This window comes from Megalobrama amblycephala, linkage group LG22 (assembly GCF_018812025.1).
Source record: "Megalobrama amblycephala isolate DHTTF-2021 linkage group LG22, ASM1881202v1, whole genome shotgun sequence".
Classification (NCBI taxonomy): domain Eukaryota; kingdom Metazoa; phylum Chordata; class Actinopteri; order Cypriniformes; family Xenocyprididae; genus Megalobrama; species Megalobrama amblycephala.
Genome location: NC_063065.1, coordinates 4,937,526 through 4,949,529, shown reverse-complemented (window position 1 = coordinate 4,949,529; position 12,004 = coordinate 4,937,526). Strand labels below are relative to the sequence as shown.

The 12,004-nt window shown below is 36.7% G+C and overlaps 1 protein-coding gene across 1 annotated transcript; it reads right to left on the bottom strand.

The window, feature by feature from the left end:
• Positions 1-2,670: 2,670 nt before the first annotated feature.
• Positions 2,671-3,848, bottom strand: LOC125258006 (pentraxin fusion protein-like). The gene is made up of 3 exons (XM_048174794.1): positions 3,749-3,848; positions 3,515-3,587; positions 2,671-3,419 (listed from the first exon to the last, which is right to left on the bottom strand). Exons 1-3 carry the CDS (start codon positions 3,755-3,757, stop codon positions 2,785-2,787), a joined length of 717 nt encoding a protein of 238 aa, XP_048030751.1. The 5' UTR covers positions 3,758-3,848; the 3' UTR covers positions 2,671-2,784.
• Between the last annotated feature and the right edge of the window lie 8,156 nt (positions 3,849-12,004).

Genomic DNA, 12,004 nt, shown 5'->3' with positions numbered 1-12,004 from the left:
CAGAACACACCAGCAACTGCATAGCAACACTCACAACCACTCGAAACACCCCAGCAAAAGCATAGCAACACTCACAACCACTCAGAACACCCCAGCAACCGCATAGCAACACTCACAACCACTCAGAAGGCAAGACAATTTTATTTGTATAGCACATTTCATACACAATGGTAATTCAAAGTGCTTTACATAAAGAAGAAGAATAAAAATAGAACATAAGGAATAGAAATAACAGTAAAAACAGAGAATTTTGCTATCTGGATGGATGAGCTAGGAAGTCTTAGGGAGTTTTTTTTTGTTGTTGTTGTCCGTCAGAGTGAATCTAAACGGATCTATCCATCAGAGCAGATCTGAGTGGATCTTCCTCACACAACAGGACTGCTACCTGTTAAGGCACTTCAAACTGACAACAAAGTTTCAATCTCCCCTTTTGCCAAGACACCTCAAACTGCGCCACACAGCCCTAATCCCCCTTCCGGAGATATCTTATCTATGCAACGCAGTTCAAATTTCCCCTTTGGAAATTTCCCTCTTTGGAAAGTGTCCTGACTGTAATCCAGAGATATCTTAACCATGCACTACAGCTCAAATTTCCCCATGGTTTGTCCAAATTATCCAAATTTACCAAATTTTAACCTAATCACAAATGCTTTCTTCCTAATTCTCCCAGCCATTTCAACCAGACAGCAATATTTAAAATGCATTAAAAGTCAGAATAACAAGATGATACATAAAAGATATAAAATACATTAAAAATGAAATAAAAACAGGAAAAGGAATTAAAAGAATAAAAAGATAATACGTATAAAATAAAATGCAAACAGTTCGGACATAGCACAGTGCTCAATCAGCAAATGCATTGGTAAAAAGATGTTTTGAGTCTGGATTTGAATGTGGCTACTGTTGGAGCACACCTGATCTCTTCTGGAAGCTGGTTCCAGCTGCGGCTGGCGTAACAGCTAAAAGCAGACTCTTCTTGCTTTGAGTGAACCCTTGATATTTCTAAATGACTTGATCCTGATGATCTGAGTGATCTACAGAGGTGGGTAATCCAGGGGTCAAAGAGTAAAAGTCCTGCCATATTTTTATTCCACCCACTGAAGCATTAATGAGATAAATAAGTGATTAATTGAGTGATGATTGAGCATTATTGAAGACACCTGATGATAACAAGCAGAATCACCAAAGGAGAAAATCACAATTTTTAAGCCACCATCATCGAGGTCAGGGTTTGTTTTAGTTGAGCTCTTGACCCTTGACTTTTTAATATTATATTTTGTTTGGGCAGTTTTAACTGCATTAAAACCAACCAGACAAGCAAAGTTAAAAGATGATCAGGTGTTGTTGGTTATGTTTTCTCAAAATCATTATTTGATCTGAATCACTGAACTCATTTAGAGCCCAATCTCTGAGTTAGATTTACATTATTGATTACAGCAGCACTGTGATTCTGCAGAAGATCAGCTTATACAATACAGAATTTTTTTTAAAAAAAAGTTGTCCTTATCACAAAAAAAAAAAAAAAAATCTTCTAGGCACACACAGACATCAAGTATCAGCCTGTGAATCTCAACAACGGTGACAAGCAACATATTCTGATCAACAGATCAACTCTGAACATTAGAAAACAAGCTACTAAAAAGTCTCAGAAAAACAGCAAAATTTTAATAGTGAGAATAAATGAAATTACTAAGACAATTTAGCTCATAATTTATTCATACAGCAATGCATGATGGGAGCCATGGATGAATTTTGATTGGTGGCTCCCAGAATGCACTGCAACATGCTTTATGATGGCCACCACTGTTGAGATTCACAGGATGATTCTTGATGTCTGTGTGTTTAAATGAGCTCTGCTTTTTTCAAATCAGAACTCTAAAAAAAAATTGTATTGTAAAAGCTGATCTTGTGTTGTAGAATCACAGTGCTGCTGTAATCAATAATGTAAATCTAACTCAGAGATTGAGCTCTAAATGAATTCAGTGATTCAGATCAAATAATGTTTATGTAAAAACATAACCAACACCACATAACCATCTTTTAACTTTGCTTGTCTGTTTGGTTTTAATGCAGTTAAAACTGGCCAAACAAAATCTAATATTAAAAGTCAAGGATCAAGAGCTCAACTAAAACAAACCCTGACCTCGATGATGGTAACTTAAAAATTGTGATTTTCTCCTTTGGTGATTCTGCTTGTTATCATCAGGTGTCTTCAATAATGCTCAATCATCACTTAATTAATCACTTATTTATCTCATTAATGCTTCAGTGGGTGGAATAAAAATATGGCAGGACTTTTACTTTCTGACCCCTGGAATGTCCACCTCTGCTCACAGTGCATTATGGGAGTGGGCGTCACTGCAGAGCTCTGATTCTGATTGGCTCACATTTCTCTGTATTATAATGGCTAGTGTAGTTCTTCACCAGGAATTGCACTTAAATGTTTAAAAAAAAAAAACAATTAAGATGAAGTAATGCATGCTGAGCAGGTATATATCACTAATGAACTGATAAAGAACATCTGAGCTCATGGTAGATCTGTCTATGCAGCACAAAGAACAGTATCTAGTTTCTTGACATTAGAGAGAATGTGCAAATTTAAGATTTAAACCAGTAAAACCCCCTTTTTCAACATTCAACTCTATTCCAAATTATACACAGACACTGTTGTAATGCTGAGAAAAATTTATTTGATAGCCCTTACAGCTTTGTAACTGATTAAAACAGATGAACAGATCATAAAGACTGACACAACTGTGTGGATGACAAGGTGTGACGTTACAACTAATCAGAATCAGTGATTTTTTCAGCCACTATCACATTTCCAGTAATCTCATATTTGATGGTGTTCCAGTCAAACACGTTTCCCTTCGGCACATGCGGTTCCTGGTTTGAATAAACCGCCTTAATCTGACTGCCAGAGAGAACATGATCCCACATTTTCACATCTGAAATTTCACCTACAAAGCTCTGCTCTGCGTCAAAGCCACCCACATATTTATCAGGGTCTTGGCCGAGCAGGACGGTGCCGCCAGGACGGATAGATTGGCCTTTTCTATAGAGCCGGAACAAACTGCGCTCTCCATTCACCCACATGGCAGAGAGACCAGTCGCAGAGTCCCAGGTGACGCACAGGTGGGTCTGGAAGGTGGAGAGAGGAGGCAGACGGAAAATTGCTGCATCGGTACTAGACTGAATATAGAAAGAGACACGACCATCCTTCTCTCTCCACACGTTGAGCTCGTCATATTCAGGCGTGCGGTAGGCAAACAGAATGATCTCCCTCTCACCCTGGAGCTCCGTTGCGACACGCATGCAGAGAGTAAATGCTGACAGACTCAGTGGCTTTTCAGGAGTGAGTTTAACATAGCTTGAATCAGTCTTGGTTGGAAACAGAAGCACTTTACCATCAAGACCCTCTGCAAGACGAAACACAAGATAAAACATCTTTTACTAGACACACAAAATCCTGCTCATACCAATCCATTAAACTTGATAATATAAAATATGGTACCTTCAGTAGCCGCTACTGTCAGAGAGAGCAGACAGAAAAATGAAACCACTGGTACCAGCATCTTTCTGCAGGTCTGAATGAAAATGTGCAAAAGAAAATCCATTACTCCTTTTATCAGACAAATTCTTCACTGCTTCATTGTTTTGAACATTAAACTACAACAGTTTATTACTACTAAGTGTTCAATAACGTTTAAGCAACAAAGACACAAAAGGTTCAAGACAGAATACTTACGATGTTCATCAGGTGATATCAGAGAGGAGATCAGTTCAGGACATGTTTGTCTCACAGATGATCATGACTAGAAGTGTCTCGAGTATTTATATGCAGATTGGGTTGAGCCCAGATTCAGGTACGAGCCTCCCAGTCATCTTTTCTTTTTTTCTTTTTTTTTTTTTTTCTTTCTTTCCAGTTTAACCTGGAAAGGGGAAGTTGACGTATCCTGCATTACTGACATTATAATGATAGCATTTCCCTATAATGACTCAACTCAATACAATCATGTTTTGTGTGTTTTATGACTAATACCTTTCATAGCATATAGATGCTGAAAGTTGCTGTCGGGTACACGGTTAAACCTTGCTGTAAACAAACGACCAAATTCTGACAGTAACAAAACATTTTCCTTTAAAACAATAATATACTGTAGAAAACACTGCATTTTGGGTAATATTTGTAATTTTTGAGAAAGTAGCCTACAGGCATATACTGTGAGTTAACATCGCTCAAAGTCAACACTCAGAGGCTGTGTTCCAAATCACACCCTATACCATCATTCACTATTACCTACATTAGTTCACTAATATAGTCCACTTGACAGAGTGAATGAAAAGAAGAGAGTGAATTCAGACACTGATGAACATCTGATTAGCAGAATCACTGAAGGACAGAGCAGAGGTGGGTAATCCAGGGGTCAAAGAGTAAAAGTCCTGCCATATTTTTATTCCACCCACTGAAGCATTAATGAGATAAATAAGTGATTAATTGAGTGAATGATTGACCATTATTGAAGACACCTGATGATAACAAGCAGAATCACCAAAGGAGAAAATCACAATTTTTAAGCCACCATCATCGAGGTCAGGGTTTGTTTTAGTTGAGCTCTTGACCCTTGACTTTTTAATGTTTGTTTTTGTTTGGGCAGTTTTAACTGCATTAAAACCAATCAGACAAGCAAAGTTAAAAGATGATCAGGTAGTGTTGGTTATGTTTTCTCATGATCATTATTTGGTTATATATTACTCATTTAAAGCCCAATCTCTGAGTTAGATTTACATTATTGATTATAGCAGCACTGTGATTCAACAGCAGAAGATCAACTTTTACAATACAAATTTTTTTTTTGAAAGATGTCCTTATCACAAAAAAAAATTTATTTTAGGCCCACAGACATCAAGAATCAGCGTATGAATTTCAACAACAGTTACAAGCAACATATTCTGATAAACAGATCAACTCTGAACATTAGAAAACAAGCTACTAAAAAGTCACATAACAACAGCAAAAAATAAAATCATGAGAATAAAGGAAATTACTAAGACAATTCAGCTCATAATTTATGCAGCAATGGACTTGATTAATTCACTGATCTCTTTCTGTGTCTAATCTTTTATTAATTATATTTATTGATTATACTATGTCTGTGATTCAACAGTTTAAGATCAAGCAAAGTTTCAATAATCAGTTATTTAGAAGAATATTGAAGTCAAATAGTGCAAAAAATATTTTGAGCTCCTGCAACGCTTAGACACACACAGACATCAACAATCAGAATATGAATCTCAACAATGGTGACATTTAAAGGAATAGTTCACTTTCAAATAAAATTTTCCTGATAATTTACTCACCCCCATGTCATCCAAGATGTTCATGTCCTTCTTTCTTCAGTTGAAAAGAAATAAAGGTTTTTGATGAAAACATTCCAGGATTATTCTCCTTATAGTGGACTTCAATGGACTCCAAACGGTTGAAGGTCAAAATTACAGTTTCAGTGCAGCTTCAAAGAGCTTTAAACAATACCAAATGAGGAATAAGAGTCTTATCTAGAGAAACGATCGGTCATTTTCGAAAAAAATACAACTGTATATGCTTTATAAACACAAATGATTTCCTTGCACATGCTTCCGCTTCCCGTATTATTCTTCTTTTTTTTCCCGTAAGTAGAATAGGGAAGGCGTAGGACATTTAGCATGAGCTTTTTGAAGAATACAGAAAGCGGAAGCACGTGCAAGGCGATCATTTGTGTATATAAAGCATATACAGTTGTATTTTTTTCGAAAATGACCGATTGTTTCGCTAGATAAGACCCTTATTCCTCGTCTGGTATCGTTTAAAGCTCTTTGAAGCTGCACTGAAACTGTAATTTTGACCTTCAACTGAACTGACAACCTTCAACTGAAGAAAGAAAGACATGGACATCTCGGATGACATGGGGGTGAGTAAATTATCAGGAAAATTTTATTTGAAAGTGGACTAATCCTTTAAAAGTTTTCTGTCGCACTGCATGCTGGGTGCCAGCATAGTACAAAACTCCCAGCATTCACTGCAGCATGAATAAATTATGCAGCTGATTGGTCTTTTTTATTGCCACCATTGTTGAGAGTCATGTGCTGATTTTTGATATCTGTGTGTATCTACATAATGCTGTAGTTGTTTTTGTATTATGTGTTTAAAAACAAAAACTCTTCATTATAACTTGATTTTTATGGGGGGCTCACTGCGGTCACAGTGGTGATGTCAAATTTTAAGTCTTCCTTATAATGTGATACAAGGGATTAAACAGTATGGGTTCAGTGAATCAAGAAACTGTGATGGTTATATCAGTATTCAATGATCATCTTTTTTGTGCTGTAATAAACCCACCAAAAAAGAGGTGCTTTTTAATTTTTTTGTTATAAATTCTTATTTTAAAGTGTGTAATTCAGGCCCTTTATGTTCTAGCACCTTGTAGACAGTTTTAGTTGTTTCCTCTAGATTTCATCAAACACTGGAAAAAAGAATTTTGTCTCTATCATGTTGTATGCAAGAATTATTCAAATAAGAATGAGAATGAGAGTGGTACTTCACCCTTTCCACAAACACATTACAGATAAACCTTGATTTACACAACAGATAAACTTTGGCTGGGTGCCATTGACAACTTACTTTGTTGGAAGCTTATCACATTGCATCTGAGTTTGCATTCACAAAAAAAGAAATTCCACAGAGGGCCTATAATACTGAAAGCCCTACCACCCACAATCGAGAGTTTTTACTTGGGCACGACAAGCAAGTTATCATTGCTAGATCTGAGGGTCCAGGCAGGAACATATGGTTGCACGAACTCGCCAACAGAGGTGGGTAGTCCAGGGGTCAGAAAGTAAAAGTCCTGCCATATTTTTATTCCACCCACTGAAGCATTAATGAGATAAATAAGTGATTAATTGAGTGATGATTGAGCATTATTGAAGACACCTGATGATAACAAGCAGAATCACCAAAGGAGAAAATCACAATTTTTAAGCCACCATCGTGGAGATGAGTGTTTGCTTTAGTTGAGCTCTTGACCTTGACTTTTTAACATTAGATTTGGTTTGGAAAATTTTAACTTCATTAAAACCAGACAAGCAAAGAGACATAATCATTGTTTGACCTGAGCTCATTTAGAGCCTAATCTCTGAGTTAGATTTACATTATTGATTACAGCAGCACTGTGATTCTACCGCAGAAGATCAGCTTTTACAATACAAGAGCCCAACTAAATCAAACACTCATCTCCATGATGGTGTCTTAAAAATGATGATTTTCTCCTTTGGTGATTCTGCTTATCATCAGGTGTCTTCAATAATGGTCAATCATCACTCAGTTAATCACTTATTTATCTCATTAATGCTTCAGTGGGTGGAATGAAAAATATGGCAGGACTTCTACTTTCTGACCCCTGGACTATACACCTCTGATCATAGGATTATAATATATATAGAATTCATCTTTTTAAATAGAATTCATTACAAACAGATTTCTAGGCTTTTTTTCACAGCTGATTTATTTTGCTTGCTTTAAAAGAACTGTCTCTTGTTTAGTAGGTTTGTTTTTTTGGATTGCAGTCTTTTTCTGCTGCCATTGTTTTCCTTGGATTTGCTTCTCAGTTCCATGCAATTTTAATTTCTTGGTTCATTCCATGTTTTACAGGCAACCTCTCACATGCTAATTCAGATTAGCACAGTTGGTTTTAAATTAATCTAGTTTATTCTAAGTCTGGACTCCATAATCCAGGTTTTTGGATTCACTGTGTTAATGATCAGGAAGATGATCTGCTGTTAACAACACTGTTAGACCTTGTCAGGCTTCTTTACAGCAAGGTTTAACAGTGAGGCAGAATCACCAAAGGAGAAAATCACAGTTTTTAGGTGACCATCATGGAGATCAGGGTTTGCTTTAGTTGGGTTCTTGACCTTTTAGTGTTAGATTTTGTTCAAGCTATTGTAATTTTAGTTGCAATAGCCAGACAAACAAAGAGAAAAGATGATTAGGTGGTGTTGGTTATGTTTTCACCTAATCATTATTTGATCTGAATCACTGAACTCATTTAGTCACTTAACTCATTTAGCTCAAAATTACATTATTCAGCACAGCAGCACTGTGACTTTACAGCAGAAGATCAGCCTTTTTCAACATAATCCTAAGAATTGTTCTGACTAAAAAATAAAAATCTCTTTCATTTAGAGACACAGACATCAAGAATCAGCCTGTGAATCTCAATAATGTTGAGAATATTGCATGTTAAAATAAAGCATTTTGCAATGCATTCTGGGTGCCACCAATCAAAATTCATCCATGGCTCCCATCATGCATTACAATATGAATAAATTATGAGCTTAATTGTCTTAGTAATTTCCTTTATTCTCATGATTTTATTTTTTGCTGTTGTTATGTGACTTTAGTAGCTTGTTTTCTAATGTTCAGAGCAGAGGTGGGTAATCCAGGGGTCAAAGAGTAAAAGTCCTGCCATATTTTTATTCCACCCACTGAAGCATTAATGAGATAAATAAGTGATTAATTGAGTGATGATTGAGCATTATTGAAGACACCTGATGATAACAAGCAGAATCACCAAAGGAGAAAATCACAATTTTTAAGTTACCATCATCAAGGTCAGGGTTTGTTTTAGTTGAGCTCTTGACCCTTGACTATTTAATATTAGATTTTGTTTGGGCAGTTTTAACTGAATTAAATCTTGTGATTGTGGCACACTGCACTGTGCGCAGCCGCAGACCGATCGGTGTGTAACGTCATACCACGGCGTCCGCTAGAGCTTTTCTTTTTTATATATATATATCATACACACACCGTCCCGATCGACTTGCACACACGGCTAAAAACATTTAGTTATGCAGAAATTATTATTATAATTAAGTATCGATACTTTGCAGAAAATATCAATACCAAAATAGTAGGTTCTGAGTATCAATATATCGATACTGCAGCATCGATGTGCACATCCCTACTGTAGAGTCACAGTGCTGCTGTAATCAATAATGTAAAACTAACTCAGAGATTGGGCTCTAAATGAGTTCAGTGATTCAAATCAAATAATGATTATGGGAAAACATAACCAACACCACCTGACCATCTTTTCTCTTTGCTTGTCTGGCTGTTACAACTCAGTTACAGCAGCCAAACAAAAATAATATCAAAATGCCAAGGGTCAAGAGTCAACTAACGCAAATACTAATCTCCATGATGGTGACTTAAAAATTGTAATTTTCTCCTTTGGTGATTCTGCTTATCATCAAGCGTTCGTCATTAATGTTCAATAGTCACACGATTAATGAATTATCTTGATTGAATGGTCTTGTTTTGTCTTGGAAGGCCTGGTCTCGACCACACCTCTGGTCTTGAATGGTCTTGGTTTTGGAGGTCTGGTCTTCATCTCTGAAATTAACACAAAGATGTGTAAATGTGTAATATTAACACAGGTGTTCTTGGCTGCACAGATTGTGTTGATGCTGTAAACAAAAACACAGTTTGTGTTAATATTAAAACTACACATAATATGTGTAAAACAATTGAATTCTTCCAACACATTTTCATGCAATAATGTGTCAACTAGTGCTACACATAATGTGTTATGTTTCTACACATTTCTTCTTAGAGTGTATCATATTGTATGCAAGAATTATTCAAATGAGAATGAGAAAGTTTGGTTTACACAACAAACTTTGGTTGGGTGCCATTGACAACTTTGTTGGAAGCTTATCACATTGCATCTGAGTTTGCATTCACAAAAAAAGAATTTCCATAGAGGGCCTATAATACTGAAAGCCCTACTGTTATGTGCTTAAAGTTGTTAACTGGAATGAACGCAACATTTAGATGAGATGCAGCTGTTGCGGTGTGGGGAGGAACAAACCAAACAACAAAGGATGCAATTATAACCCGATGTTTATTAACACGGTAAAAATTAAGTCAACACAGGTAAGACATAAACTCGATGAAAGTAAGAAAAAAACGAGGTTGTCGCCAAAGAAAAGAAATGATCATAACAAAACCCATTAACTAGCGCCCACGCCCCTAAACTAACTACCAAAAATAAAATGTAGAAACAAAACCGAAAACTTTGGCCCGGCGCCTTAACTAAACTCTACTAAATAAATAAACAAAAAAATACAAGGGAGGCGAGCACCCACATTCTAACTAACATTAATTGCTAGCTACCAAGTCGAGCCGTCACACACTATACGGAATTAACAATTGTCAGTGAGGTTGACATTAGCACTGAGCTGTCCGCAGCAAAAGGATTCATTATTTGTCAACCATTCGGTTGACAGATAATGACTTCACGCCAGAATTCGAATGGGCACAAACATTTAACATGAGAAACTTGTATTACGCTCTAACTCCGTCAGATTAACTATTACACAGAAACAACAACTCATAGATGCTGTCTCAATAAACGACAGACTAAATGAACAGTTCTCAGACAAAAAGGTTGGCTGGCTCTGGCTTGACAAGCGTGAGTGAGGTCCGAGCCCAAAACGCTCACTGCAGGTGGAACGCCGCCAAAGCCTTTTAAATGATCAGCCAGCCGCAGATTGGCAGAACGCTGGTTGGGACGTCAGAACGTCATGACGACACCAGGATGATCACTGCTTTACCGTCCAATAGGATCAACCTAAACTCGACAGATAGGTAACAAAAAAAAAGGAAGGGAGGGAAAAAACAAAAACAATAGAAAAACATACGTGGAACGTAACACCTACAATCCCACAATCGAGAGTTTTTACTTGGGTGCGGCAAGCAAGTTATCATTACTAGATCTGAGGGTCCAGGCAGGAACATATGGTTGCACTAACTCGCCATGGTATTGAGGTGCGGGGCCATTACAGGCCTTATAAACTAAGACTAAGAGTTTAAACTCTTTAAACTGGATACGATTAGCCACAGGAAGCCAGTGAAGTTGGTAAAGATGGGAGTGTTATGCGTGGATTTTTTGTTATACAATGTTAAACCTTGCCAGGCTTTTTTACAGTAAAATGCTGGCAACACTGTTGCCAGTTATTTACTGTAATCTACAGTATGTTACTGTAAAGATACCATTCATTAAATTAAAACTCGTGTTACCTCATTTCATTAGCAGAAACCAACTGCCTCAAATTGTCCGACTGCCACTTAAATTTACAAACTTAAAATTAAAATTTAAAAACAATAAAAACATTTAAAATAAAGAGATTTTCACTGTATCAGCAACTACACAGTCACCATCTGTTAAATAAAACAACGTGCAGTATATCATCAATGTCTCTTGATCTTCTCCTGATCCTAAGCACAGGCTCTACTCTTCAGCACAATGGTGACCCGCAAAACTCAATTTTACAGTAAACTACTGTCAACAGTGTTGCCAGTATGTAACTGTTTTTTAACTTACAGTTTGTTACTGTTCCAGTTCCAACAACAATCAGTTAAAAAGAGTTTATTTTTAAACACCATGAACAAAAAGAAGCTGCAGCATTATTTAGACACACACAGATATCAAAAATCAGCACATCAATCTCAACAATGGTGGCAATTAAAAAGGACCATTCAGATGCATAATTTATTCATGCTACAGTGCATGCTGGGAGTTTTGTACTATGCTGACATCCAACATGCATTGCAACATTAAACTTTTGGATGTCACCATTGTTGAGATTCATATTCTGAATGTTGATGTCTCTGCTGTCCAAAATATGCAGGAGCTCAAAATATTTTAAGCATTATAGGACTCACATATTTTTTTAAATAACTGAAACATTCCTGGGGCCGTATTCACAAAACATCTTAAGGTTAAAAGTAGCTCCTAACTTGCCAATTTAGGAGAAACTCTTAAAAATAATGGGCGTGTCAGTCCTAATGACCTAAAGTCCTACCCCGCTAGAAATTTTACGTTCCCAGAACATTCTCAGAACGTTCCCATTATGTTCACAAATGGTCACGATGTGGAGTTCTTTTAAGTTTTGGGGGACATTATTT

Coding starts and splice junctions, on each gene's coding strand:
- LOC125258006 (XM_048174794.1), bottom strand. Junction 3,420..3,514: donor GACAGTAGCGGCTACTGAAG/GTACCATATTTT, acceptor TTCGTCTTGCAG/AGGGTCTTGATGGTAAAGTG.